The sequence below is a fragment of the Aptenodytes forsteri genome, unplaced genomic scaffold, assembly GCF_000699145.1.
Source record: "Aptenodytes forsteri isolate BGI_AS27 unplaced genomic scaffold, ASM69914v1 Scaffold12, whole genome shotgun sequence".
In the NCBI taxonomy this organism is placed as follows: Eukaryota; Metazoa; Chordata; class Aves; order Sphenisciformes; family Spheniscidae; genus Aptenodytes; species Aptenodytes forsteri.
Window position 1 is genome coordinate 707,532 of NW_008794161.1, and position 26,272 is coordinate 733,803.

Sequence of the window (26,272 nt, forward strand, 5' to 3'; positions counted from 1 at the left end):
AAGGCTTAAAAGATGTGTAAAGCTTCCCAGACATTGCGTGACTGTCTCTGAAATCTCTAGGTTGGCTATACCCCGGACTGGATCTTCTTACTGAGAAGTGTGATGAGAGTCAGTCCAGAGCAAGGCCTGCAGTTCTCTCAGATGCTGGTACAGGATGAGGAGCCACTGGCTAACATTAACCAGGTGATGCCTACAACAAGAGTACTGGTCTCTTTCTAGACAGAGGTAATAGCATAGTACCATTTTGGGGACTGGTAAGGCCAGTTCAGGTCTCTAGTTGGCTTGGTTACAAAAGTGACTAAACTATTCTAGTCAAGTTTGGTTACCATTAAGTCTTTAGAGGCAAGTGTGCTCTCAAGTTCTTGTGGAAGCTTTCTGGCTTATTACTGTAATATTGATAGTGAATCTGCCACAGTCTTAGTCTAAGCAGTAGAGTGTTACTGTCCTACTGTTGGCTTTAATGGAGCATATGTTAACTCCTTCCATGCAGAGAATTTCCAGGAAGATGAACAAATAAACCGAAGTTGAGTGCTGGCTGCTAGTGGCCACTTCTGGTTAAATGGACAGAGAAACAAGGCAACAACTTGCATTATTAAATAATTGAAGCTACTTAGAAAAAGTCTTAGCTTTTCTTATAGCAACTATCCCAACAAGAGAGAAGGGATGGGATTTGCATGCTGTGTTAAAACTAGAGTGGGTAGCAAAATCTGGCATAATAGCTCACAGTAATGTGCTGCTTACATTCTAGAGAAAAAGAAAACAAAGCGTGAAACTTCTCTCTATTACCATGGAAGTAATCCTGTGAAAACAAAGGGAGTATAGCATGCTAGGTGCTGTGATGAGCTGCCTTTTCAGCCTTCTAGCCAGGCCATTAGTATATACAGATAAATGTGCATGAGTGTATGTAGACCCCCTTCTCTAACTTGACTAATCTCAACAGATTGTGGATGTGTTCATGGAGAACAGTCTTATTCAGCAGTGCACGTCCTTTCTGTTGGATGCCCTGAAAAATAACCGCCCTGCAGAAGGCCACCTTCAGACTCGTCTCCTGGAAATGAATTTGATTCATGCCCCGCAGGTGAGACCTCTTAACCTAGTTCCTCCAAAAAGTGAAGGAGAGACAGTAGTAGGCTTGCACAAGAATATGATGTCTGATACTAATATCTATAAGTAGTATAGCAATGTCAAAGACTACTAATGAGTCACTACTCTGACTCTTCAATAACTTCTAGGCTGAGCTGCTGTGATTCTCTGACAGTCTGAATATGAAATGTAACCTCCTAGGTTGCAGATGCCATTCTTGGAAACCAAATGTTTACACACTATGATCGTGCTCATATTGCCCAGTTGTGTGAAAAGGCAGGCTTGCTCCAGCGAGCTTTGGAACACTATACGGATCTGTATGATATTAAACGCGCTGTCGTTCATACTCACCTCTTGAATCCTGAGGTAAGTCTGTTGTAGAGAAAGAAGGTGAAAGCTTAAGTGAACACTCTTTAGCACTTCTGTAGCTGCTAAAATCCCTGCAGCTGCTATAAGATGGTTTGTAGGTACTGAAGTAGCATACGTAGCTGTGATTCAAGAACATTTGTCCAGTTACTGATTAAACCATCTATACTTTCAATGGCTTAAATCTGACCTCGGTTTCCCAGGTGGACATTTCAAATCTTACTTCCAAATCGCATTTTTGTAGTTGTAAAGATGGTGAGTGTGTTTCTTAAGTCTTTGGTCTTAGCACATGGAAGACTTCTCTCTAGTAGCCGGGGCAGAAACTCTGGCTAGTTGCTACATTTTAGAAGTCAGTCAAATCCTGTATAAGTTACTGAGTAAAATTTCTTTCTCTTTGCAGTGGCTTGTGAACTTCTTTGGCTCTCTCTCCGTTGAAGACTCTGTGGAGTGTTTGCGTGCCATGCTGTCAGCCAACATTAGGCAAAACCTACAGCTTTGTGTGCAAGTTGCTTCTAAATACCATGAGCAGCTTGGTACCCAGTCTCTTGTGGAGCTTTTTGAATCTTTCAAAAGCTATGAAGGTACAATATTAGAGGGAAGCAGCTTGCTTGGAAGTGCTACTTGATTGAATCTAATAGTAAGGATTGTAGCTTTTATGGGAGAGGTACTTGTCACATGGCTGGACCTTAGGATGCATTTATCAAAGTGAGCTCATAACAGTGAGTTCTAGGGGTAGCTTTGTTCTAGACAGTTTCTTAACCCTCTTGAGTAAAGATCAGAAAGAAAGATGAAACCTAAAGAGGGGGCAAAAAAAACCTTCTGACTTTTCCTGCAGTTGAATGAAAGCTACTCTCTTAGCAGGGTTGAACTAAGTCACAAGCTGAAGCCTGTAACAGTCTGCACTTGCTTCACTTACCCTTCTAACTATGTTAAAAACATGTGACTCTTTCTAGGATTGTTCTATTTCTTGGGTTCCATTGTAAACTTCAGCCAGGATCCAGATGTTCACTTCAAGTACATCCAGGCAGCTTGCAAGACTGGTCAGATAAAGGAAGTGGAAAGAATCTGCCGTGAAAGTAACTGCTACAACCCAGAACGGGTGAAGAACTTTCTGAAGGTATATATTCTGTCCAATGGATTGAGCAGTCCTCTGTACGTTTTGCTTAGCAGCAGAACTACAGCCTTCTAATGGGGGGGAAATACCAACTCAAGGTTTAGCTGGCATGGCTATGAGTAGTCTACTGTGCAGCTGGAATAGGAGTCTGATCCTATTCCAGGCATGTAATAGGTCCTTCTAGGCTATCTCTGGGAAAACAAGCCCAAATTCACTATTTCTTTAAAAGTAGCCTGTATGATATAACTTGTACCAAACTCATGAATGTGTTGTCACCTAACAATAGGTGAATCCAGGTTGGCAGAAGAAAAGACTATGCTGAAGTATTCAGCAGGAGCTTTATCAAGGATATTGGCTAGACAAAGCTTATTAAAACTGGAGTCAACCTCTACTACAACACTTTGCATGCTTTGTGACTGGTAAAATGGGATTTTAATGCCACTTCATTTTGTATTAAGTTCTTGGACCAGCAACTGTCTTCTGAATTGATATGTGAATTGATAGTCATTTTGAAGCTAGAGATGTAGGCCTAATGTGGCATTTCATGAAGAGCCTAAACTTAAAACTCAACTGATAGACTGGCTGCATGGTATTCATAGTGGGTAACTTGCTTTTGAAGTCAACTGTCTGCTTGGCAGTCTTAAATGTGAATGTATTGTAACTTTTAGTGCTAAGGGAACTTGGTCAGACTTTGCTGCTTTGAAAACGCTTAAACAAATGGTGGTTGCTTACTTTTTTTTGCACAAAATACAGGAGGCAAAGCTCACAGACCAGCTTCCTCTGATCATTGTCTGTGATCGATTTGACTTTGTTCATGACCTGGTGCTCTACTTATATCGCAATAACCTGCAGAAGTATATAGAGATCTATGTGCAGAAGGTAAGGAGAATCCAGTTTTAAGCTCTTGCTCTTTTCTTCCTTAAAAGGAACATAACATTCCAGTAAACTAAAGCAGAACCTGCTGTGTCTCTTCTATGCTCACGCTTCTAGTGCAGAGCCTCTTCAATAAGCCTTTTGTCTATTACAAACTTACAAGTGCAGTTTTTCCTGGAATGTATAGACAAATGTGTTAATAACTTAAAATTCACTGCTCTAAAGCAGTTTAAATTGTTAACTAGAACTTCCCCATATGGAAGACTGGGGGTGGGTTATTAGTAATGCTAATAACTAACATTAATGATGGTGTCTTATTCTAGGTGAATCCTAGCCGTATACCAGCAGTGGTTGGAGGGCTTCTTGATGTGGATTGTTCTGAAGATGTCATTAAGAACTTGATCATGGTGGTTAGAGGCCAGTTCTCAACAGATGAGCTGGTGGCTGAAGTGGAAAAAAGAAACAGGTAATGAAAATGCATCTGTAGACACCAGTGTTGGGCTTTCCTGACCCTGGTATACACCCAAATTGAATTGGATGCAGTTTTGTTGAATGATACAATACTAATAGGCTTATGTTTCTTTATAGAAAAGCAGCTTAGGTTTGCTAGTCAATTTCTTGATTATTTGGGCCATATAGGAATGCCTGACAGTGCTGCATGATGATTAACATGGCTTTTGAACACTTCCTGTACAGCCAACCATGTGATGTGTGTAAATCTGGATAAAACTGTCTTGACAGTCTTTTTGTGGGCACACAGCAGCTTGTGTAATTAGTTTGTAGTTACCTGTAAAATGAACAAATGGTTTTAAGTGTGAAAAGCCAGCTAATAGAACAGGAGTTGAAAGGAAAGATTGCAAAACTAGTGGCATCTGCAGCCTTCCCTGATGTTAAACTGCAGATCTGGCCTCCACTCATTTAAGACTCATTAAAAATAACTGGCTGGTCTCCGTCTGCTTTTAAGTCTTGCTGCTGGAAGAGAAGGCTAGGTATTAATGGGTAGCTGTCAAGCATACCTCAGTCTGACTTATAAACCTAAAATGTTTGCTTCTTCAAAGGCTTAAGCTGCTATTGCCATGGCTTGAATCAAGGATTCATGAAGGCTGTGAAGAACCTGCGACTCATAATGCCTTGGCCAAAATCTACATTGACAGTAATAATAATCCAGAGCGGTTCCTTCGTGAGAATCCTTACTATGACAGCCGTGTAGTTGGCAAATATTGTGAAAAGAGGGACCCTCATCTGGCCTGCGTTGCTTATGAGAGGGGGCAATGTGATCTGGAACTCATAAAGGTTAGCAAAACTGCATTTCTAAACATGTTAAAGAACTACTTGCTGCCTGAAGTGGAAGCCTAGCTGGCTATTTGTCTAACACTTGCAGAATCCTGTCTTGCAGTCTCACTCAGGAGTTGAAGTAGGCAGGATTCTTCTATATGGAGACAGTAATTCTTATGCTGATGAGAAGAACTCTTATGCTATATGTCCAAACTAAAATTGTATAACTGCAGCTTTAAGGTACCATTCATGTCTTTCATCCACTGATTCTGCTCAAAATCAAATTGTTTATTGGGCCCAGCTAATGAATATCCCTACTGTTAAACCTTTGTTAATTTGATTTTTTTTTTGAGCCTTGAGCACTTGATCAGCAAAGGGACAGGCTGTCATCTAGCCTGACTGTACAGTAGGAGGAAAAGTGTTCCTGAAATCAGAATGGGGCTTGTAATTTTCTTATTGTGGTTGACCCTTAGAGTTGCTCCAGTACAACTAGAAATGAGGAAAATAAATGTTGACAGTCAAACTGCAAGGACTTATTCCGATAGCATTCCTCTCCTATCTTAAGCTTGTTGATTCTTTGAACCTTCCTCGGAAGTTCAAGGGCAAGTGAAATTCCCAGGGTTCTCCAAACACATCCTAGTCTCAAACTGAACGCTAGAGCTTAATGCCAGATTGTAGTGCTTGTGGCTGCTGAGAAAGAAAACATTCTCCTCCTACCTGCACTTCCGCACTAGTATATGCAAAGAATGTCAGTTGTGTAGGGGTAAGAACTAGCTTGTTTTGCCCTGTTTGAAAGGAAGTAAACGCTGTTCCCTGGCACAGCCTACCCTGTGAGTGTTAGAATGGTGGTATAATCTAGGCTTGCTGTTGAAAGTGGATGACTTCCCAGCCTGAAGCAGCTATTTTTGAAGTAATACCTCCTCTGTAGCTGTAAAAAAAAACAACCAAACAAAAAAGAACCCAGCTGGGTACATTTGGCTTTCTTATTTCAGGATATGAAGGTGGCTCTGAGTTGTTGTTTTGCTAGGAAACTTTGCTAGGATAAGCTTTAACATTCTGGTTAACCATAAAAACTTGTCAGTACCAGTTTCTTCCTTGAACTGATGTTCTGAGCAGGTGTTTCTGGTTATGGAGAAAAGATCTTCCTCCTGTAAGAATTGTTCTTGAGGCAGTTGCCTCCTAGAAGAGGGCTCAACTCCTGCAACTAATAGATGTACAACGTAAAGCAAAATTGTGCTACTACTAATTTGCTTACAGCAAAGTACTTAAGACTCCAAGAGCTAATTCGGATACTAACAAAACATGACCTGTTGGTAGAAGATGGAATAGGCCTTCAGGTTTCTACGCTCTAGTTGAAAATGGAAGCTGGTGGTACTAATAGGATCATAACTCATAACTCTTCCTTGCTGCACTTCTATAGGAGATTTCACATTTATTCTGTACCCTTAACACTTTAACAGGGGAATCCAAACCACTTACTACTCTGAACACTTCTAGTGTAAAGCTAATGACACCAAATACGTAACCTATTTCTAGCTTTAAACACCAGCACCATTCCTCAGTTACTACTTAATGCTGCCCAGGCAAGTGGCTCCCTTTCTAGATTTAAAACTTAAGTTCTTCAGGCTTCTGCAGGTCTTCACTTCAAACAGAAGCAAATAGTTACTGTGAAGCCACTGTCACAGTATTTGTGTGTCGGGCAAAACCAAGAGAAGCTGTAGAAATTCTGCTGGAGACCTTCTCTATGAGCCTTCCAGATCAGAGGTTGGGTAAGAACTTGTCTGTGGCATTTAGCATTGGTCAGCAATTAGTTCTAGTCAGTCTTCTAGACTGTCTGATTCATAGCTAGCTAAACCTGTGTTGTGGTACTAACCCTTAACATTAACACTAATATCTGTAACTTCTCCTTCAGGTCTGCAATGAGAACTCACTGTTTAAGAGTGAGGCTCGCTATCTGGTGCGCAGGAAGGACCCTGAGCTCTGGGCAAATGTACTGGAAGAAAACAACCCATTCAGGCGGCAGCTTATTGACCAGGTACAGCACAAAGGCTAAACTTTCAGTATGAGGAGACTTCAGGATGTCTCAAACTTTATGGGGCATTAAAGTAGCTGTCTTCCCCCACAGGGTCCCTTGAGGCCCCGTCTTAACCATACAGAAATTTGTAAGAGTTTGAGTGGCAGGTATTAACTCTGACCTTCATGGTCAGAAAATTAGTTAGCAGTAAGATACTATTTCTGTCCTGTGACAGAAATTCACCTCTAGTGAATTTGCTCCCTATACAGACCCAAGGTGTGACTCTAATAGCTATATCCAGTATAGAAGTAGCTCTTTCTTGCTGTCTATGACAAAATACTCTCAAAGGTCTGAAGCCTTAATTTGTAGTTCACTGGAATAGGTTGGCAAATATCTCATTTGGGGAAAACACTTAATACTTTCCTGCCTTCAAATCCAGGTTGTCCAAACAGCTTTATCAGAGACACAGGATCCAGAGGAGGTTTCTGTAACTGTGAAAGCTTTCATGACTGCTGACCTACCTAATGAATTGATTGAGTTACTGGAAAAAATTGTCTTGGATAATTCCGTATTCAGTGAACACAGGTAAGAGGAAAGCTTTGTCCACAAGTTTAGCCTATTCAATGCCTTTTGTTTAGGTTGTGAAATGACCCAAGTTATTTGTGGGCCTCTTGGTTGTAGGACCTAAGCATTCTTAAATGTGTATAATCAGGTGAAAAAGCAGAATTCTAAGTGCTTTGTGCTTTAAGAACAGAGCTAGTTCACACTGTGCAGTTTGCAGTGATGTGTTGAGAGAAGAGAACACTGATACTGATAAGCAATTTCTTTTGAAGGCAAGTATCAGTGCTTCTCAATCTGGGGATGAAAGGTTGTTGCTAGTGGCAGCAAGGGGGTGTATTTTTTTGCATGTACAATACATGTCACTTAAGCAGGTGTTACTGTGCACTGCTTATACCCTCTGCCTTCTGTTAACCGAAGGAATCTCCAGAATCTGCTGATCCTGACTGCCATTAAGGCTGACCGCACTCGTGTGATGGAATACATCAATCGGCTGGATAACTATGATGCCCCAGATATTGCAAACATTGCCATCAGTAATGAGCTATATGAAGAAGCCTTTGCTATATTCAGAAAATTTGATGTTAATACTTCAGCAATTCAGGTGAGGCATGGTTCCTGCATGAAGGTATAGAATGCTAGTAATAGAGAGAATGGGAAGTGTATTGTTATATTGATTCTCAAGGAGTGATTGTCACTTAAATCATTGAGACTTAAGAGTACAGTTGCAGGGAGAAGTGGGATTATGTGCAAAGAATAGCAAAACAAAGTCAATACTGACTTCAGAGGCTGATCTGGCAAAGTAATCCAAAATGTTGGGGTGTTGCACTATACGCTTGGGGGGTGTGTGTTGCATTTGATTCAGAGTGGCTACCTTGGAGACTCATACTTGAAAGGTGCAGGAGAAGCAAATGCTACTAGGCATTGTCTTTAGGCCAGCATTACTGACTTCTCTAAGGCAGAGGAGAAACAGTAGCATCAAGAATCTTATTCTCGCTGTCTTTTACTTCATTGGACAGAAATGGCTGTTCGAAAAGCAGTTAGCTTCACATTGCTTACACAGAACAGCATATGCACTGGAAGGAAGAGTTCTGTTAGAAAGAACGATGTTATAAAGCTTTGATTTTTAACTTGCAACTTCAATTTCGAACAGGTGCTGATTGAGCACATTGGCAACTTAGACCGTGCTTATGAATTTGCAGAGAGATGTAATGAACCAGCAGTATGGAGCCAGCTAGCCAGAGCACAGCTCCAGAAGGACTTGGTGAAAGAAGCCATTGACTCCTATATAAAGGCAGATGATCCATCTGCCTACATGGAAGTTGTTCAAGCAGCTAATAGAAATGGTAAGGCAAAGCATCCTCAAATTTAAGATTGTTTGGATATGAACTAGGTTGTTGCATCTACATCGAGCAGCAGGGATTCTTGAGACTTATAAATTCTGTTTCAGAGGAAATGGGAGCAGTCAGTACATGGACTGGATGAGTCAATGTTTAGTGAGATTCCTGTCAACAAGCTTGTCTGTGTTGCTACACCAAAGGTAGACCTTCATATGGAGATAATTTGGACTGTTATCATCTAAAGTATAGCCAAGTATAACGTATTTATTTAGCTGTATGTGGCAGAATTGCTTGTCAACTGGATTGTAGAATAGTTGCAAGAAGTTCAACCTTACATGAAGGTGACGGTGTTTAACAGGGAATTCCTTAACTCAAATGCAAATGGCTTAGTATCATGGTGGAGGAGATCCTTGAGACCACTAATGAAAACTTGTTCCTAAGGTGGGCAAGGTGAGCAATACAGAATGACTAAACAGAGGATCTTAAATATCTTTTCTCTCTTCAAGATAACTGGGAGGACCTAGTCAAGTTCTTACAGATGGCCAGGAAGAAGGCTAGAGAGTCTTATGTAGAGACAGAACTTATTTTTGCTTTAGCAAAAACTAATCGTCTGTCAGAACTGGAGGAGTTTATTAGTGGCCCTAATAATGCCCATATACAACAGGTATGTCTTGATCCACAGTTCCCATTTATGACTTGCAGCTTAGCTGACTCCTGATTCTTGCTGTTACCCTTGTTTACCTTGGACTCCTAATCCAGGTTGGTGATCGCTGTTATGAAGAGGGGATGTATGAAGCGGCAAAACTGCTCTATAACAACGTGTCTAACTTTGCTCGCCTGGCATCTACCTTGGTGCACCTTGGAGAGTATCAGGCAGCCGTGGACAGTGGCCGCAAAGCCAACAGCACAAGGACTTGGAAGGAGGTAACTTAAACTCGTGGTTTTTAGTAGTCTGCAGAATGTGCTCTACTGTTGCTTCTGAGCATGTTGCTCTAGAGCATAATTGAACTCCTTTGCTCTGTCAGTAACGTGGGAATTAAAGAAGAGTTAATTCATAACTATCTACCATAGCTCTGATAGTAGCTTGCTAACTGTTTCTGGCTACAGAGTATGTTTGTAGCTTTATAAGCTGTCCTTTTGCCCAAGATAAAGCTTAATTTCAAAACAGTGTAAAATGAATGGCAGAGATTTTGATTCTAGAGCAAGCATTATGGAAATACCTATTTGGAACTGTACATAAGCCTCAAATTTTGGTAAAGCTTTGCTAATTAACTTTCCTTTTAATATAAGGAGATTAAGTAAGCATTGCACTATTCTTCTGTTAACTGACTGTTTGCTAACTCTCGTTACAGGTATGCTTCGCCTGTGTGGATGGAAAAGAATTCCGCTTGGCACAGATCTGTGGCTTACACATAGTCATCCATGCTGATGAACTTGAAGAGCTGATCAGCTACTATCAGGTTAGATCACTGTTAATATCCTAGAAGACTTTAGACAGCATACTTGTACGTGCTAGTAAAGTGGTCACAGATAAAACCTGATACCCTGTGGGGCTGATCTTTAAATTCATTCTTCCTCCATCTCCATTTCTGAATAGCTGCATACATTTTTTTCTGTAGTGAATGGAAGGGCAATTAGTTTTCACTCTCCCTTCTTTTACAATTCTGTTGCCTCATTGGAATCATGTCTAACAAGTCTAAGCACTCTCCTTTGGAGAGAAAAGGAAAGCATGTTGAATTAAGTAAATATGCATTTTTAGCAAGTTTTAAGTGCCAGTTGGTCATGAATTTGCAATTAATCTTTATTTTCCTAACATCTAGGATCGTGGCTACTTTGAAGAACTGATTGCCCTTTTGGAAGCTGCTTTGGGCCTAGAGCGTGCTCACATGGGAATGTTTACTGAACTTGCCATCTTATACTCCAAATTCAAGCCTCAGAAAATGAGGGAACATCTGGAGCTCTTCTGGTCTAGAGTTAATATTCCAAAGGTATGCAGTAAGGTAGCTACACTGCAAGTGAAGTTGGGAAGCTGTCAGTGAATCAAACTGACTGATTTCTTGTTTTATCAGGTGCTCAGAGCTGCAGAACAGGCTCATCTCTGGGCAGAACTTGTATTCCTCTATGACAAGTATGAGGAGTATGACAATGCAATAATTACTATGATGAATCATCCCACTGATGCCTGGAAAGAAGGGCAGTTTAAAGACATAATTGCCAAGGTAAGTAACTAGTTAACTGAATCAAAGTGCTGAAAGTTTCTTTCAGAACAGAGGCAAAAATGCACAACAGAATTGCTGTTTAGAAAATGAGTTTGCTTAAGCTACTACTCAGTTTTCCTGCTGTACTTGAAACAACTTCCAATCAGTTTAGCACAAGAATGAATCTAATCTTATACCCTTTGTTTTCTGCTGTGCAGCACGTTCTATTGAGTGGCAGCAGCTAGCACAGGATGTTTTCAGAGACTGCTCAGCATCATAGGTCACAAGCAAGAGGCGTATCCTCCTTAATACCTTTGAGCTGACTGCTGTCTTAGTCCGAGACTCTGACTGTTCTTGAAAGATCTCTGCAAATGTTTCCAGATGTTTCAGTGGGAGAATTGCCGTAGGCAGTCCCATGAATGCAGCAGAGAATAGCGAATTGGCAAATAGTTTAGACAAGATTTGAGGCTGAACGCATTCTTATTGATCTTAATGGGTTTCAAGGCAACAACTTAAAGACTGGTTAAGACTACAGCCTTTACTGGCTTTAGGAGTTCAACAAATGGTCACATTAACTCTAGTGGGCTGCCTGTGCCAGGATCTCTTAACTGTGGATGGATTAGAATTGTTTTGTACTACCCCTGGTAGCTTGTGACTTCACTATCTGGAAGCAGATGGCACAAGAAGCAGTCATAAGATTGAACAAGAATTCTGCATGTAAGTGTAACACTTCTGGTGTCTAGAAGGAAACTTAAGCTTTTATTTAAGAGTCAGATAAATCTTGTGCTGAGTTAAGTGATCCAAATTAAGCACCTTAGGCTTACTTGTGTTTGAAGTACTAACTAGTGTCTAACCATGCAGGTGGCCAATGTAGAGCTGTACTACAAAGCCTTGCAGTTCTACTTAGACTACAAACCTCTGCTGATCAATGATCTCCTGCTTGTATTATCTCCACGACTGGATCACACCAGGACAGTCAATTTTTTCTCAAAGGTGAGTATGGAAGACGGTAGATGAGGAAGAGGATTTCTTAGTCAAGTTAAGACACTCCAGTCTCTAGCTGGAAAAAAGGGGTTGACATCTGTGAGGTGGCTTTGCCTCCAGTTTAAAGGACTGAGGAGCAGCCCAATCCTGGCTTGATATGGGAAACGCTGGAAGAGTTAGCATAACTGGCCTAGGAGGCTGTTTTATTTTACTTCTGGCAATACAAGATGCTTTGTCTGAAGGGTCTTGATGGTAAGCACAAACTCTTGTAATAAGTGGGAACCTGTTTCAGGAATATGAAGAGTCAGAATTGGTATACTTAATCTTGTATTGGAATCATCTTAATTCCAGGTTAATCAGCTACTTCTAGTAAAGCCTTATCTGCGTTCAGTCCAGAACCACAACAACAAAGGAGTTAATGAAGCTCTAAACAACCTTTTAACAGAGGAGGAAGATTATCAGGTGAGCCCCACAAAATAGATTGCTAGGCCTGAGGGATGCTTCTCTTTCTCCAACAAAAAAGAGGCCATAGTTTGGTTGTTCCCCATCTGGCACAGAGTAATTCCCTTGGGTAGAAGATAACTTCTGCAGTGCAATGGGGTGGGTCGAATCAGACCCTTTGCAGGCAGGAGTCTTGAGACACTGATTTGCAAACAAAGCAGATTGCACAGTTACTTCTCTCAGAACAACAGACTTCATAAAGGTCTATATTAGGTATGTACTGGGCAACACTTCTGTAAACAGATTTGCTTCTGGTGCCATTGGCTGCTATTTGGAAGACATGCTTTGTTCTGTCAAGTGAAGTCAGTGTGACTGAGTTAGCGTCTTGCTTTGTTAAAAATCATCTTTTGGAGAGATGCATAAAATAAGCAGGGTAAACAAGCTGTAGCCATAGTATAAACATCCAGCTGGCAGAACCTAAACACTTGTGTCCCATGCTTAGATGCTTCTCTACTGTAGTTCTTGCCTACTACCACCTGGAAGCATGTGTAACAACTCTCTCTCAAACAGGGTTTGAGAGCTTCCATTGATGCCTATGACAACTTTGATAACATAACGTTGGCTCAGCGTCTGGAAAAGCATGAACTAATTGAATTTAGGCGTATTGCAGCATACTTGTATAAGGGTAACAACCGCTGGAAACAGAGTGTGGAGCTATGCAAGAAAGACCGTCTGTATAAGGTGAGTTAATGTAGCCTTTCTCCCTGACTGTCAAAAAGAAGTCTGAGCTATGAAGCATAGATCTCCTTGGTACTGAATGTGTTTCGTTAGTTTCAAATCTGGAGTTCTAATTAATCTTAGCCCTTCACTTGAAGTTTAAGGAAAGACTCTTAGAGCACAAGTGTTTGCGATTTCAAATGCATATTGTAAATCTAATTTCATAATGTTATCCTGTACTTGGAGATCTGTCTATATCAATCAATGGCATCTGTACAGCTTTCTGTATCAGTAGGGAACATCCTCCATAGAACTGATGACTTATGCCCTTGTTTAGGGTACAGATGAAACATGATTACAATGGTATAGTCTTCAAGCCTGTAGTGAGTTCACATGGGCCAGTTTTTGACTACTCTGTAGGAGAGCTGGCTCTGTCTTGACGCATAGCAAGCAGTTGATGCAATAATCTCTTCTGCTCTGGGTAATCCTTAATATCGAATGGTGAGGTAGGTGGGATGCCAGAAAGATTATCTTCTCTGTAACAAAACTAAGCAAAATCTCATCAGGCCAGTTCAGGTGCTTAAGGAAAGCCTGTTGGATAATGTTAATACAAGTATCTGGGTTGCCTGAAAATAAGAGGACTCAACTGAGTGTATGTACTGTAGCTTGGCTTCTACAGAACATGCCTGGTGTTGTTAAAGACTAACTTCATGGTATACCAAATACCTGGCTTATCTAGCTAGCAATAACATGCACATAAGGTGTAGAGCAAGATGCTGACAGGCAGGGGTCAAGCTTAACTGTTGTTCTTTTCTGTAGGATGCTATGCAGTATGCTGCAGAGTCCAAAGATGCAGAACTAGCTGAGAAGCTGCTTCAGTGGTTCCTGGAGGAAGGCAAGCAGGAGTGCTTTGCAGCCTGCCTTTTCACATGTTATGACTTGCTGCACCCAGATGTAGTCCTTGAGTTGGCGTGGAGGCATAACATCATGGACTTTGCAATGCCTTATTTCATCCAAGTGATGAGAGAGTACCTTACCAAAGTGAGTATTGCATAGGCTAAAAAGTTAAGACTTCTAGTCTGCTGGATGATTAGCATTATGCAAACCAGAGCTCTTTGCATGTATTTGGAATATTGTTGTTCCTCTTAGACTAAGTCTTCTAGGGAGTTCTGTGGATTTAATCACTTCAGGCTAGCTAGTGAAACTTACAAATAGATGCCTTGGGACTTGAAAGAGGTCTAGTTAAACTCTTGCTTTTAACAGTGGACCTAAGCAGCTGTGTGCTTTTCAGAGCAGCTCCATAGTTGAAGTGGAAGACTTGGTGAGAACAACCTGTATCACTCTGCTTTGTGTAACTATGAAAGTACTCTGTTTTCTTGTTACAGCGAGTATAGCTTTTGAGTAACTAACAGTACACACTATTTCTACATTAGCCATAGGAGTAGACTGCTGAAGATGATTTTTTTTTTAAATGGAAAACAGAACTTTAGATGTGTAGTCTAGCTGTACAATACTGATACTAATAGCTAGTCCTCAACTGAGAGAGAAGAGAGATTCTGATCATGTATGGTCCTGAAATGCTTGTCTCAGCCAGCTCTAAGATACTTCCTTAGAAGGCTCTAGGGTTGCATAGGACATCACAGTAAAGAACTTCACTAAAATGAGTAATCTAAAAGTGACTGCTTCAGGTTGCCTCTAATCAGTCATGTTAAGTATTCCCCTCTGAATTTTCTTGCAGGTTGATGGGCTGTTCTATAAGGTGACACTCTGATTTCAAACTCTTTGTGTTCATTTGTGTCCCTCAATATCCTAGGATTCTCTTACAGGAATCTAGCTGTAGCTTCTGCCAGAAGAGCAGTGTAATTTAGCTCTAACTCATTTCCTGTTCACTTTCTAATGCTAAAAGGATAACTATTCACAAGCAACTTGAAAATCCAACCAGGCTCTGCTCCTCTTCGTGGGAAACAGAAGCAAGTGATTGAGCAGGACTTGAGTGTTTGGGCTCCTGTTCACTATATTACAGATATCTTGTGGCAGGGAGGATGTTGTTCATAAGTAAACAAAAGCAGTTGCCATGCAACAGGATGTTTTAAGTGCAAACTGCTTGTTATGCTGTAAATTACTGAAGTGTGCAATCTTTCAGGCGTGGTGAGTTTGAATAGTAGCATAAAGCTTCTGTAAACTTCTTGCCTGTTAGTATGATGAAAGTACTTGCACAGATTTTAAACTCCTCCTTATATTCCACTGAGGAGAGACTTGCCACACAGGTTCACCTGTGCTCTTCCATGTGAGGTTTAGGTCTAAGATCATGGTTTTTAAACTGCTGGTTGGATTTACAAGTAATCACGTGTACTAAATATGGGATAACTTGCCAAAAGGAAAATCTGCATGGTGGAAGTGGTTTACAGTGGAACTAATTTAGTCTGTTGAATTAACTGCAAAACATGGAATTAAAGAATGGGCTTTATAAATGTGGTATGTCTAAAACTGTCATGTAACTAACTTCAAAAGTACAAAAGAATAGACTAGTTTATCAGCGGGGTCTGTATGTCTTCCAGAACTTATCTTTCTTTTATACATAAAAAGGTGTTAAAGCACAGAATAGCCTATGTCCCAGAATTCTTTCTTTTATACATAAAAGGTGTTAAAGCACAGAATAGCCTATGTCCCAGAAGGGGCCAGGCACACAAAGTATGATGACACTCATTTGGAAACCTTTTGAACAACTTCACTTCTAGGCAGCAAATCAGACATGTTTAGGCTTTCCTGGAGAGCTGCTCTTGTCCCTTCTTCAGGATGTCTGCTCTCAGCATACTTGCTGTTTCCCCAACAGAGGGAGTAACTGCACTTCTGTTCAAAGTTCCTTAATGCTTTACAGGCAGTAAAGAGGAAAGTCTAATCCAAGAGAGTGGGAATCCCAGGTCATAAGTAGAGCAATAAAACTAGTTTGAAACTGGTAGCTGTCAATTGCTTTGCTCCATAGTAATACGGATAGCATTTGTAACACAATACTTAGTGTTATTCTGAAGAGCTGTTAGGCTGACAGCTATAAATGAACCAGTTAAAGACCTACTGCCACTCAAGTTATTAATTTGAGTTGCAAACTTCAAAGTCCAGGAAACTGTTAAACGCCACATCTAGATAACATCTCTAAAGTATAATAGAGCGCCCTGTTGCAGCACTTCTCGGACCAGATATGATTCTTGCAGTGGGAAAGGAGGATGAGGATCAGCTGAAATACAGCATTGGGCTAAATGTAGGTTTGCCCAGGATGTTAGTACTGCCTGTATCTGGATGTGAAGCTGTGAGATTTTTATGCCTTGCAGTCTTCAGTCTTGATGGTTCTCTTATGGAAGATATAACTTGTTAAACCTGAGAGAAGGAAGGTACTGTTGCCTTCTTAAATTACTCCCCCCACCCCCAATTAAAAGTTGTGTTCAGGGCTCCTGCATTACTGTAGCACTTTCACAAATGTGTTTAGCATGAACAGAGCTTTATTTGGCACAACACTGGGATCTGTATAAAGCTGATACTACTAGACCACTTTCAACGATGGTCCTAGAGTTTCCTCTAAAAGGAGTCTATGTGAATACCAGTACTCTGCAGCCCAGGTTAGGCTGTAGTCCCAGATCAGATCAAACTTCATGGGTCTGGAATACTTGCAAATATCTGGGCCCTCTCATTGGAGGGGAGAGGGATTGCAGGTCAATAGATACATGTGGATTAGGCCCATTTGAGATGATGCTTGGAACTGCAATCTGATGGGCTTGTTTTCTGGGTCACAGAGTTAACAGTGAGTAGAATAGGGCCCCAAAAAGTGCTTCACTTGAAGGTAATGATGACCTCAGCTGCATTTGACAGCTATTGTTTATTGCAATAAACCTAAAGGGATGGGAGGGCAGGTTTACAACATAGCTTGCTGGTAACATGCAGACTGTTGTAGTCTCCAGTCTGGACTAATAAAAGCAACACTTGATAGCTAAGGTACCAGGCATGAAAAGCCTCACACGATGGTGCAATTCCTAGACAAGGCCTTCATCATACATCTCCTGTTCGCTTCAATGTAGGTGGATAAACTTGATGCTTCTGAAAGCCTAAGAAAAGAAGAGGAACAAGTAACTGAACCCACTCCAATAGTATTTGGTAGGTGAAAGACTTGGTTTTAATTGATTACGTATTGTCATTCTGGTCTCTCTTTGTGGAGGTAACTTAAATGACTGCCTCCAGTCAAAGTAAACTGGTTTCAACTAGATAGTAAAATAGTTGTCTCTGCTAGATGAACTGCGTAAGTTGTTGAAGTGACATCTCACTCTTACAGTACTTCTACTCTTCAGCTAAAGTATTGCTCCTCTTAACGTGGCTCAGAACTCTAGCTTAGGGATAGTCTTTCAGTATGGTAATAGGACAGGGACTACCAAGGTGTGCACAACCCCAGGAATAACTTACAGGGCATGCAAATTCCTCCTGTTATTCCTGTCTAAGAGGAATGTGTCTGCCTTCTGCTCTTCCAAGTAGAAAGGCAGACTGGCTTTCTAGCTCACCCATTTTAAGACACGTGCAGCCAAAAAAACATGGCTGTCCTCAAGTGTGCTGCTATTTGCGAAGCCCTTCTGAAGAGGCATTCTGCTAACAAGCACCTAGAAGTGGCTGGTAAGGGAAGGATGTGACTGGTTCACTGTCTGATGTAAATGTTAACCTGAATTTAACATACGCATGAGGCATGTGTGCTCCTAGTGATGAAGTCAAATCTGTCAAGGTATGTTTGGGCCTTCTGTAGCACTCTCCAGACTGTGAGATCTAACAGACCTAACTATTTGCTTGAATTGCTTTACTTTTCAGTTCTGACCATGCATGGGTTAAATAGTATCAGTCTGGCTTTCAGTATGGTCTCTTCAAAAGAAGCCAGGTTTATCATGCCCTCAAAATCATTTGATACTCATCTTCCCTCTGAGTTCTGCCTTGCTTTTGTAGTTTTCTGGTAGCAAGAGCAGATGGCCTAGGTACCCACTCTGTGGCGCATGTTGAGTAATAGTGTGATTTGCTAGTGTATGCTTGCACAGTGGCTGATTTTTAGCTAAAGCCTCATAATCCTGTCCCATAGTACAGCTAGCATTAGGGAAGCTTGGGTTCTTAAACTAACTTTGTTTTTTTTTCTTATGCTTTTCTAGGCCAGCAGTTGATGTTAACAGCAGGCCCCAGTGCAGTACCTCCCCAGGCAAACTTCCCATATGGATACACAGCACCAGGATTCACCCAGCCGCCTGTTTATGGTTTCAATATGTAACTAGCTCTCTGACAGACCTTCACTGTCTCTGTTCTCTTCCTTCCCGTCCCTTTTTAACTTCTCCAAGAAGTGTACAATGGTCCTAAAGGCACAGATGACCTTCTGTTGGCTGAACACACTTGCTGCCCAGCTCAGTGAGGAGACTTCAACGGGATGCCTGTTACTGTTATTTATTGATTATTGTCCGGTTACATTTCAACCTCTGAAAGGCAGCTTTTGTTAATGACATTGTGAGACTCTTGTCTGAAGTTAAGGCACTATTTCACTAACTCATATAGCAATAACTGCTTGAGGCCAGGGGGAAGAGAGCATATTTTTCTTTCTTTTGCAAAGCCCATTGAAGGCAGCTGGGAAATTGCCTGGCACCAAGTTGTTAAAGCTTTAGCTGAAGCTACTGAAGTAGCAGGGCTGTTGACAATTCAGTGAAGCATCTCGTTAATAACGAATTGTTGAAAGCTTGTGTACATCTGACTACCCCATTTTATTTGCAGTCTTATGTGCAAAAGAAAATGGGCTTTCTAATATTTGTGCTCTGAATGTTTAGAGGAATATTGGGAAAGTTTCCTTTTCTGGACAATAATGCTGTTGGGGTTCAATGCTGTTGGAGTCTGTTCTATATTTTCTGGAGTAGATCTGAGACTTGAAGAAAATAAATCTTCTCATGCCAGAGAGCAAACATTTCCCAGATCCTTTTTGTTTAACAAGAAGAGAGCATGTTACTTGTTGATGTTAAATGGTACTAAAGGAAACCTCAGCTATGTGTGGCAAGTGAACACAGGAGTGTGCATGGGCTGCCAAAGTACTAGAGATGCAAGAGCACAGTGTCAGGGTTGGGGAGGGGGACATGCCGCTAAAATATTGAGGCGGTAGGGAGGGCCATAATCCTGACTTTTTATTTGCACCTTTAACTGATTCTGGCATTGGCTTCCTGCCACACCATGTTCTGACCCTGTCTGGTGGGCAGAGTCAGCACCACCTGAATTAACAGGGTGCAGTGACTCAGTTCTGCTATGCTGCAGTAGTATCAACGGCGTGTCCATCACCCACCTCTTTGAGAATGCCAACAGGGATGTATTATTACTTTGTGCCACTCTTCAAATACATGTATCATTAACGTTTTATGTACTTAGATAACAATGTATAATTTATGGTTATGAATCTTGTGCTAATCTGGAATATTATAAAAGTCCAACTATAAATGTAAAACTGCAGTATCCACTGTGTGGTTCTAGTCTTAATATCTTGGGGGTGGGGACCGGTTACTAGTAATACACTACCACTAACAGCATCAGATTTCTTAATCTGGTAACTAAGGATGCCAGGCAGGAAAAAGGGAAACTTGTGCCAAAGCACCTAACATAGATGGCTTAGCAATTAACTTAAAAGGGAGTTGTGGTCTCTTCATTGGACACATCAGCACACTGTCACGTGTGGAGGTCATGCTGCAGGAGGCAGTCACATGCTTATGTGACTTGATTCACAGGACTGGAAAAGCTTCAGTCCTGTGCTGAGGGAGATGCCGTAGGTAGTGTTCTCTCCACTAAAATACATTAATACAGCAGCAGTAGTGGTAAGCTACATCTCTTCATACTGAATTCTACTTGAACAGGGCAAAACATCTTTAAATGCCAACCAGTAGAGACTGCCGGGGTTGTGAAATCAGTAACAGCAGACTATGCTTTGGCACAATTCTAACTAGTATATTGTCTCCCTTGGTCACTGCACTGTGATAGCAATGGCAAAGAGATGCGGTATCCGCCTTCCTGATAGAGGCCAGAGTGCTCTAAGTGTTGATGTAACGTACTAACCTCAGTTTTGTACTGATCAGCACTCAACAGCTCAGCTTGAAATACTGAGCAGCTAATGAGTTGAAGCAAATCTGCACTCTGTTCAGACTTATTCCTAGCAGGAATTAGCCAGGTAGCGTGCTATTTTCCAGACAAATGACACTTCTATTTTGTAACGAGTTCCTTGTGAGTCAAAAGGAATTTGGGTGAGGCAGCTGGAACTGAAGAACAGCTCTAGGATTAGTATGACTGTAGGAGTTTCTTTCCTCTCAACTTGAAAATTTACTGTGACTTCATAGCAACAATTACAAGCTGATGGTGGAATACAGTAAACTGCTAGATTAAATACTAGAACAGCTCATGACCTGTAGAGAATTGAGCTAGCCTGGGGATCCTTAATAGCTGCAGGCTAGAAATCTAATTACAGGAATGACTTGAGTTGTCAAGGAAAGCAAAGCTGCCAGCTCCGATGAATAGTCTTGCTGGTATCTTAAGCTCTTGCTAAGTATAATGGCTTTTGTAAGTTTTGTGATCTTGCATTCTAAAATGGATCTGGAAACAATACTCCCTGCCATTACAGTGCAGCTGTATCTAAAATGTGGAACAATCTTGCATACCAGTGTACTTCACTGTTTAACAGTTAAGTCATTCTCAGCAGGAAATAACCCCTCTTTTGGTGGGTTAAGTGGAGAACTTAATCCAGTTTATGAAGTTGTAGTGTCCATCCAAGTTTTTGAAAACTTGGATAAGATTGTTTTGCAGAAAGCCTCCTTTAAAACTAAGCTTCTCACTAATTCCCACCACTTCAGTGAGATGGGGCTAGTGCTATCATGTAGAATGATGTGTTCATGCAGAACACGCTGCAGAGTGCAGCATCTGGAGACTAACTTCTGGGCTTATGATGTGGTCCAGTAGTAACTTCCTCGAACCTACATACAGGCTTTTACAGACTCATGCTTTTCCTGTGAGAATCAGTATGGATCTCCTTCTGTAATAGCTCTTGCTATTTGTCAGACCTTAGGGTGATTTTCTCCAGTCTGGCAAAATTTGGACAACTATGGAACTGGCATCAGAGATGACAAGCAATTCATGAGCATTGCTGTGCAGCTGCTTTAATGTCTTGTGAGCTAGGTGGAAACTGATCTCTCCACAAACGACTGCAAGGATGTGTGCTGCTCTTGGCATAAAATTCTGACCTGCCTTCAGCTGCTCACTCTGTGCTAGCACTTGAGCTCCTTGCACTATCCTTTGCTCCCTCGCATCTTTAAAGGTTACTGGTTTTTTTGGTACAAACACCAAGCGAAAGGAGAAGGGAGGAAGAATGTCTAACAAAGCTGCTGCTAGAAGCAGAATTCTGATGGAGGCTGCTGCTGTCTGCTCTGTTGGGCCAGATGAGCCAGCCCCGTAAACTCGGAAGGAATTAAACTCAGGAGGAATGCATCACTGGGGTAAGTTCTGTTTCTTATTGGCTACATAACATGGTATTTTACAAGACTTCTATTTCCCTTCCTCTCATTTTGCTTTATAATTAAATGGTAGTGTAGCAGAAGAGAATGTTCCTAAGTCATTTTGCTTTTAAAAAATAGAAATTATAAGTAGATGAAGCCTATTCAAGTTAGTACAAATTATGGGAATGATACAGGAAAGACAGTAGTAACTGTAAGGTCCAAAACTGAATTTTGATTTAATAGCTTCTTTTTTTAGCAACTGCAATGCTAAGAGCTGGCACTTACAGGATGACGTGGATCTCTTAAGGCTGTGTGAAACAAGGAAAACTTCTTTTCACCTAGCAAAACCAGCAACAGTTACTCAAAAGCATAAAAGATTTCTTCTGATTTTTGAACTCTAAAACTGACAAACAAATCCTTTGTTGTCTGATGCCCACTTACATGAGCGTGGATAACTTTGGTACTTGGGCACATATGATACACTTGGGCAAAGCTGACTGTTCAACTGCTTATGTTAATGTTACGTTAATGTTTATGCTTCAATGTGTGACGTTTTAATTGGCAGGCTAGAACTTGGCCACTGAGAAACTCTTAGTGTGATTAAACCGGCATGACAGTGGATCCAATTTTTACTGAAAAAAACTGAGGCTAGAAATCTTGCAAATCTTGGAACAAGTAGCACTGCATGTACCAGGTTCCCATAACAAGCAGTTAAGAAAGCGCGTGTACTACCTTGTGACAGGGTGTATTTCTCATCTGTAGAACTTCTTTCAGTCTTTCTGGGTCCTTCCTGTTCTGCTGTAAATGGTTTGGCTTGTCACTTGTTTCCAAGCTGACTGTTTCTTTTTTTGCTTTACCGAGTACCCCAAGACTGCTTCAATCTCATTTGTTCCCACAAAGTAAAATTGGGGCATCTTGAATTTGTGATAAAATGTTATGGAACATAAGGCTGGAAAATGCTTAATGACACCAGAGTGCTTTGTGACACTGGAGTGTAATTAGGTTGTGGTTTGCTGAGTGAATTTACACTTGCTATAGCAACCTGCAGGTCCACCAGACCAGCTTAATGGGTCTGGAGTCTTCTTATTCTGCTACATCGCTTAATCTAGCAAGCATTCAGCCTTCAAAGAGTTTGTTGCTAGTATAGCTTTCTTGTTTTTCAATACTATGCATTTTCTATGGGCATCTTTCCAAAGGTAACGACAGATCCTGACTCATGTTTTACTACTAAAACGCTGCAAAATTGTTAGCATAGGTATGTGTTTCAGTCTAGATCTTTCAGTCTGGAGCCTTTGAGATCTTTCAGGAAGGTAGCAAAATCCATCCATCTTCTTCCAAGCTAAAACAGATGATAAAGTCGCCAGCTTTTAAGCATTAAGATGGTATGAATTCAAAATATAGTCATTGAAGGGTAGGTCTTGTCTTGCTTTTATGTGTCAGAATTTAAAAATTCTGAGTAAAATTCTGAGTTTATTGTCATGCATTCTCCTGCGTGGTTCAATGACTCAAGGAGAATTTTTTTTGTCTGCTGTGGTTTTAATCAAGATTTTAAAATATCTTCATCTAAAAATTTGTATTTCTCCTTTTCCCCCCTAGTGGTTATGAAAGGAAGGAATTACAAAGTCATCTGGTACGTTCTTTTCCACAGTGATGAGGTCTCCAATATTATGCAGAGCACAAATTCCCAAAGTGCTGGTTATCCAGCTGGGAAGCTAGGAGTGGATTCGAGTGGGAAGGGATGGTTAGAAAATCTTTGAATTGCTTTCATTTTGGAAGATACATTTTTGTTTTCAGTTAGAGGGTGGGGAAATGGTGTCATCTAGGGTAAACTGCTCACAGGGTTTGTCAACTGGAGTAGTTTCTTTCAATAACATATCACGCTGTGAGGGAAGCGTGACTGTGGTCTGGTAGCAGAATGATAACCTGTAAATGCTGTATGCAGTACATGGCTTTCACTCATCTTCTGAGATGAGTCAGGCCCACTCAAATGTTAATGTAACAGGGACTTCTGCTGGGCTCTGGAGAGGCTCAGTCTTGGTAATCTCAGTGAATAATCTTGAGTATCAACAGGAGCTCTTTTTGCATGTGTGCTCAAGTGGGAATCATGCAAGTTGTTTTGGAATAGCATCATCTTTCTTACAGTCACAGTAGCTCCTGCTGCACACACTTGAAAGTGCTGGGGAAGTGTTGACTCAAATCTTCAATATGATCACTTCTTGAAGCCTGTTATGCGTAGGATCTATTACGCATAAAGGAATCATCTGTTCCTGTCAGGGAACCTGAGAGGAAATGAGTTTTCTTATTTTACCGTAAGACCCCAAGTGATGTGGATTAATAATGCATGGAAAGGTTTGTAGTAGTTGATGAGTTGTAACAACTCAGATAATATAGCTGTTCGGTGAAGTAAAGAGATTCTCCGATTCAAGGGCATATAATAGGAAGTTATCTGCCCTATGTTGACCACTTACGGTCTCTGAAACTATGGTGTGCTGCTGGGTGCATCAAGCTGTGCCAATTTAAAAAAAAAAAAACATTTTGGGGAGGGGCAAGGGAAGGATAAGTTGGAACTGATCAAGTGGGGTCACTGTTTATGTGCTTTCTAGGATCCAGAAAGCTCTGTGTGCAGTCGGTGTTGTTGTGCTTAAAAAAAATCATGGAAGTTGCTTTCATCTTCAGTAGTTCTCTTTTTAATTTTAGGGCCTGGAGGGGATGCCATGAGGTGTGAGGTGTGCAGTAGCACCTGACTGTATTTAATATTTCTTGTATCTTTCTATGGCAGCAGAAACAAGCACCAGCCACCAGCAATGGAAATGGGGTCAGATTGTCAGAGGGTTGTTTCCGTGAAAATTCCTGAAGTGAGAGCAGTAAGATAGAGGACTCGATATCCTGTCCGTAACAGTAGCTGCTCTTTTATGCTTTGACCACCCATTTCCTAGGAGATGCTCTTGACCATGCAAATCTGGTCAAGTCTTTACTTTCATGTAAGTCACTTATGGGATTTTAAATGCACCTTTTGCAGCCTCTGGTATTTCAGGGGTTGCTTATCTTCCTTAGATGCTCTTCTCCTTCAGGCTTTCTGCTGACAAGTGTTGTTAGCAGCTTCTTGGAGGTCAAGTTGAGATGGCTTGCAATCTGCATGTGATTAAATATGAATAATCCTTTCCCTGTTCAGCGAAGTAAGCACTGTTGTGAATCCCATTGAGGCTGATGAGAATTAAGCATGTGGCATAGTATTTTCTTGGGCAGGATGAGATTGTGTACAAGGCCTTTCTGCCTTGATTCGGGAGTCCATAAGAGCTGGTGTTTGTTGTGAAGTTAATGATGGTCTCACAGCAGTGGGTATACGTGTCTACGAGCATACATGAATGTTACGGTAATTTGATGGAAAGGTAGCGAGGAGTTGCAGAGATTAATCAGAAATCCAAATGCGTTTCCATTTGTGTGCCATCTTTGAAAGGATTTCTCTTATTTTTGCCATTCCAAAGTGCTAACCTGAGCACTGCGTAGCTGCTCTTGCATCTGGGACTGGAACTGTGAATGTTCGTTCCTTCTGTGTACCCTTCACGTGTTGTTTTTTTCCCGTTACTTCCCAGTGCTGGAGGTGGGTGGCCTTAGACTTGACATGGGACTACCGCAATGGACTTGCCTCTGTGACTGTTCTGAAACCACGTTATAGTTCTGGCATCGTCCGGGGATGAGTTCTGCAATGCAAGTACATGTTCGTTTGCTTTTGATCCTGGCAGAATAAAGGTGCTTCAGTTTCCCAGATGGTCTTTCTGCAGGCAGTTTAGCCACAAAGCCACAGCTGTATCATTGCACTGTAGCTGCGCGGTTTGTTTTCAGATGAGGCTGGCAGCCGGAATCCAGCTGCCGGATTGCTGAGTCTTGTTAAGCAAAAATCATGTCGCAAAGCACACAGATAGCAAGTCCTGACAGGAGCATGCTCTACGTGTGGCCGGGGGAGATTTCTTACACAAAATGTTCCCTCTTACACCTGGAGCAGCCACCCTATTCCAAAGAGACACCACAGCTCTGGAGTCCAGCGCCTGTGTTCCCCGCTTTCTGTGAAATCCCAGATGGAAAGGAAAACAGTGTTGGTTTCTCTCCCCAGCATTCCTGTAAATACAGCTTTCAGACATGAAGTAGTGAAGGGCTGCAGATAAAGCAAAAACAAGTAGTGGTGCAATTTGCACACCCTAATTGTTTAGGAGCAATAGATAATAACCCCCCCCCCCAAAAAACCTAAACATTATCTGAAACAAGCCCAAAGTGTCTGTGTGCTCACAGGCAGTCTTCTAATTTGAGAATATTTTGGTTTCTCTCCTGATTACAATGTTAGGTGTTCACGTGTGATTACTACCCTAGGAGTTTCTTTGTCTCCCTCACTGACTGAAACATAAAGATTCAAGCAAAGGGCATGAGAGGAACAAACTCACCCGTTTAAGTGCACTCGGAGCAGTAAAGGCCAAATCTACCTTCGGCCCAGAGCAGTGCGCGTACTGTTGTGCAGATCTTACAGACCGAGTGTTTTTTAGGGTGCTTTTTATAGCTAGTCCTGGCCTAAGTGCGCGCGGGGGGCTGCTGCTTGCTGCATCGGTTGCTTGCTGTTGTTCAGAGGGGAGAAGGCAGCGTTAGCCAAGTCCCTGTGACTCACGCCCGTGTCCGGCAGGGCTGACATCTCCTCCTTGTACCCACGCCGAGGGTTTTTTCCACAGATTTCTGGGAGCGGGGTGAGAAATCACCATTTTCGCGCTAGCGAAGCCCGAGCCGGGCACAAGCCGAGTTCCGCT

At 41.5% G+C, this 26,272-nt stretch overlaps 1 protein-coding gene across 5 annotated transcripts in view; it reads left to right on the top strand.

Moving 5' to 3' along the window:
- Positions 1-19,459, top strand: part of CLTCL1 (clathrin heavy chain like 1) — a 36,657-nt gene extending 17,198 nt beyond the window's left edge. The window contains exons 10-34 of one of the 5 annotated variants that reach the window (XM_019472508.1): positions 61-183; positions 941-1,078; positions 1,285-1,449; positions 1,850-2,030; positions 2,403-2,566; positions 3,317-3,442; positions 3,760-3,902; positions 4,495-4,729; positions 6,624-6,746; positions 7,165-7,310; positions 7,704-7,887; positions 8,437-8,629; positions 9,130-9,287; positions 9,383-9,547; positions 9,976-10,083; positions 10,444-10,611; positions 10,693-10,842; positions 11,683-11,814; positions 12,157-12,267; positions 12,817-12,987; positions 13,783-14,004; positions 14,702-14,722; positions 17,031-17,110; positions 17,525-17,613; positions 18,132-19,459. In XM_019472508.1, coding sequence (XP_019328053.1) covers positions 61-183; positions 941-1,078; positions 1,285-1,449; positions 1,850-2,030; positions 2,403-2,566; positions 3,317-3,442; positions 3,760-3,902; positions 4,495-4,729; positions 6,624-6,746; positions 7,165-7,310; positions 7,704-7,887; positions 8,437-8,629; positions 9,130-9,287; positions 9,383-9,547; positions 9,976-10,083; positions 10,444-10,611; positions 10,693-10,842; positions 11,683-11,814; positions 12,157-12,267; positions 12,817-12,987; positions 13,783-14,004; positions 14,702-14,722; positions 17,031-17,110; positions 17,525-17,613; positions 18,132-18,247 — 3,612 coding nt within the window. In that variant the 3' untranslated portion in view covers positions 18,248-19,459. Of the gene's footprint in view, positions 1-60; positions 184-940; positions 1,079-1,284; positions 1,450-1,849; positions 2,031-2,402; positions 2,567-3,316; positions 3,443-3,759; positions 3,903-4,494; positions 4,730-6,623; positions 6,747-7,164; positions 7,311-7,703; positions 7,888-8,436; positions 8,630-9,129; positions 9,288-9,382; positions 9,548-9,975; positions 10,084-10,443; positions 10,612-10,692; positions 10,843-11,682; positions 11,815-12,156; positions 12,268-12,816; positions 12,988-13,782; positions 14,005-14,701; positions 14,723-17,030; positions 17,111-17,475; positions 17,614-18,131 lie in introns of those variants that run through there. The other 4 variants (XM_009280910.2, XM_019472500.1, XM_019472503.1 and 1 more) reach the window with 4 other exon arrangements.
- Positions 19,460-26,272: the final 6,813 nt, after the last annotated feature.